Below are 1,275 nucleotides of genomic sequence, written 5' to 3'. Positions count from 1 at the left end.
TGTGTTTTATACTTTTATTCTTTAGCTGTAAAGTGGCTTTAATTTTTCCGATAACACATGCCTTGTGTCCGGTAACCTCTGTTATTTCTAACTTTGTTTTCTCAGCCGGAGTTTCTCCATGCAGGTACTTTTTTTTTACCAGTGACACGGTAGCGCCGGTGTCATATTGCATTTCTACATGACCTTTCTTTGCTTCTCTCATCGGTACCACCACCAAGTCTAATCTTACTTGTGTGGCGTTTATTTTGGTCATCTGTAACTCGGCTACCGACACACTTTTCTTTTTTCTTTTGTCTCTTTCTTCGTTACTACTGGACGATGCGCTATTGTCGCGTCAGCTTTTTGCTTTTTGTATTGCATTCTTTGTCTCTCCCTTCGTGATGTAATTTTTGTTATCCTTCTTGTCATTCAGCGACCAGCAGTTTTCTCGTATATGACCCGTTTTCCTGCAATAGTTGCAATATTTTTCAACTGCATTTACCCGACTATTGCCCGGCTTCGGCAACGTCATTTTGCTAGATCGGCATTCTCTCCCGTAATGACCNATCTTCCCGCACTTATAGCAAGTGAAATTCTTTGGGCCACGCACTTGTGATGGCGCACGATTTTTCGGCCTCGTACTCGCGGCTTTTTCTTCCGCACTTGTGCCAGCTATTGCTTCTTGCAACGTCTTATAACTGCGTGATCGTATTATCACTTTCAGATCCTCGCGTAGCCCGATTTGATAGTNATGTAATGCTTGTTCTTTTATGGTTTCTAAAATCGTGCGTTTTTGTTCCATGGTCCGTAATTTACCTTCTATCATAGACTCGTAAAGTTCCATGGCTAACTGATTAACTCGCTGTCCATAATTTAACGCGCTTTTTTCATGCTTTTGTTTTAGCGAGCTAAACTCTATCTGTAGCTCGGTTGTGCCTTTTTTTGCGGAGTATGTAGTTTTGATCTCGTGCTTTAGCTGCTCGAAATTATTTACGTCCTGTGTTTCAAAATCTAGAAGAGCTTGCCCCTTCAACTTTGTACACAGTATGGCCTNTAAAAGTGTCCTTTCATCGACCGNATTAATACTTTCCATNGCATATGTACAGTGCGGAGCACCATATCGTGCNCTGTGAGGAGAAGTAGTTCTNCTCCGGCCGCCTCCTACTACCACGCGCCAGCGGCCCGAGATTTAATCCATATATCGGCACGGTTACCGATGATACATACCGACGCGGTTACCAATAATACCGACAGGCATATGTTATCATAAAACTATCGTGAACATTGAAAAAAGTA

General features: G+C 42.4%; 1 protein-coding gene across 1 annotated transcript; it reads right to left on the bottom strand.

Annotated features, from left to right (window-relative positions):
- Nucleotides 1-334: 334 nt before the first annotated feature.
- LOC109860769 lies at nt 335-1,072 on the bottom strand. The gene has a single exon (XM_020440061.1). The coding sequence runs from the start codon at nt 1,070-1,072 to the stop codon at nt 335-337; it is 738 nt and encodes a 245-aa protein (XP_020295650.1).
- Nucleotides 1,073-1,275: the final 203 nt, after the last annotated feature.

The sequence above is a fragment of the Pseudomyrmex gracilis genome, unplaced genomic scaffold (assembly GCF_002006095.1).
Source record: "Pseudomyrmex gracilis isolate BER0280 unplaced genomic scaffold, ASM200609v1 scaffold_467, whole genome shotgun sequence".
NCBI lineage: Eukaryota > Metazoa > Arthropoda > Insecta > Hymenoptera > Formicidae > Pseudomyrmex > Pseudomyrmex gracilis.
The sequence above is the reverse complement of the archived record's forward strand: the minus strand, read 5'-3'. Positions and strand labels throughout refer to the sequence as shown.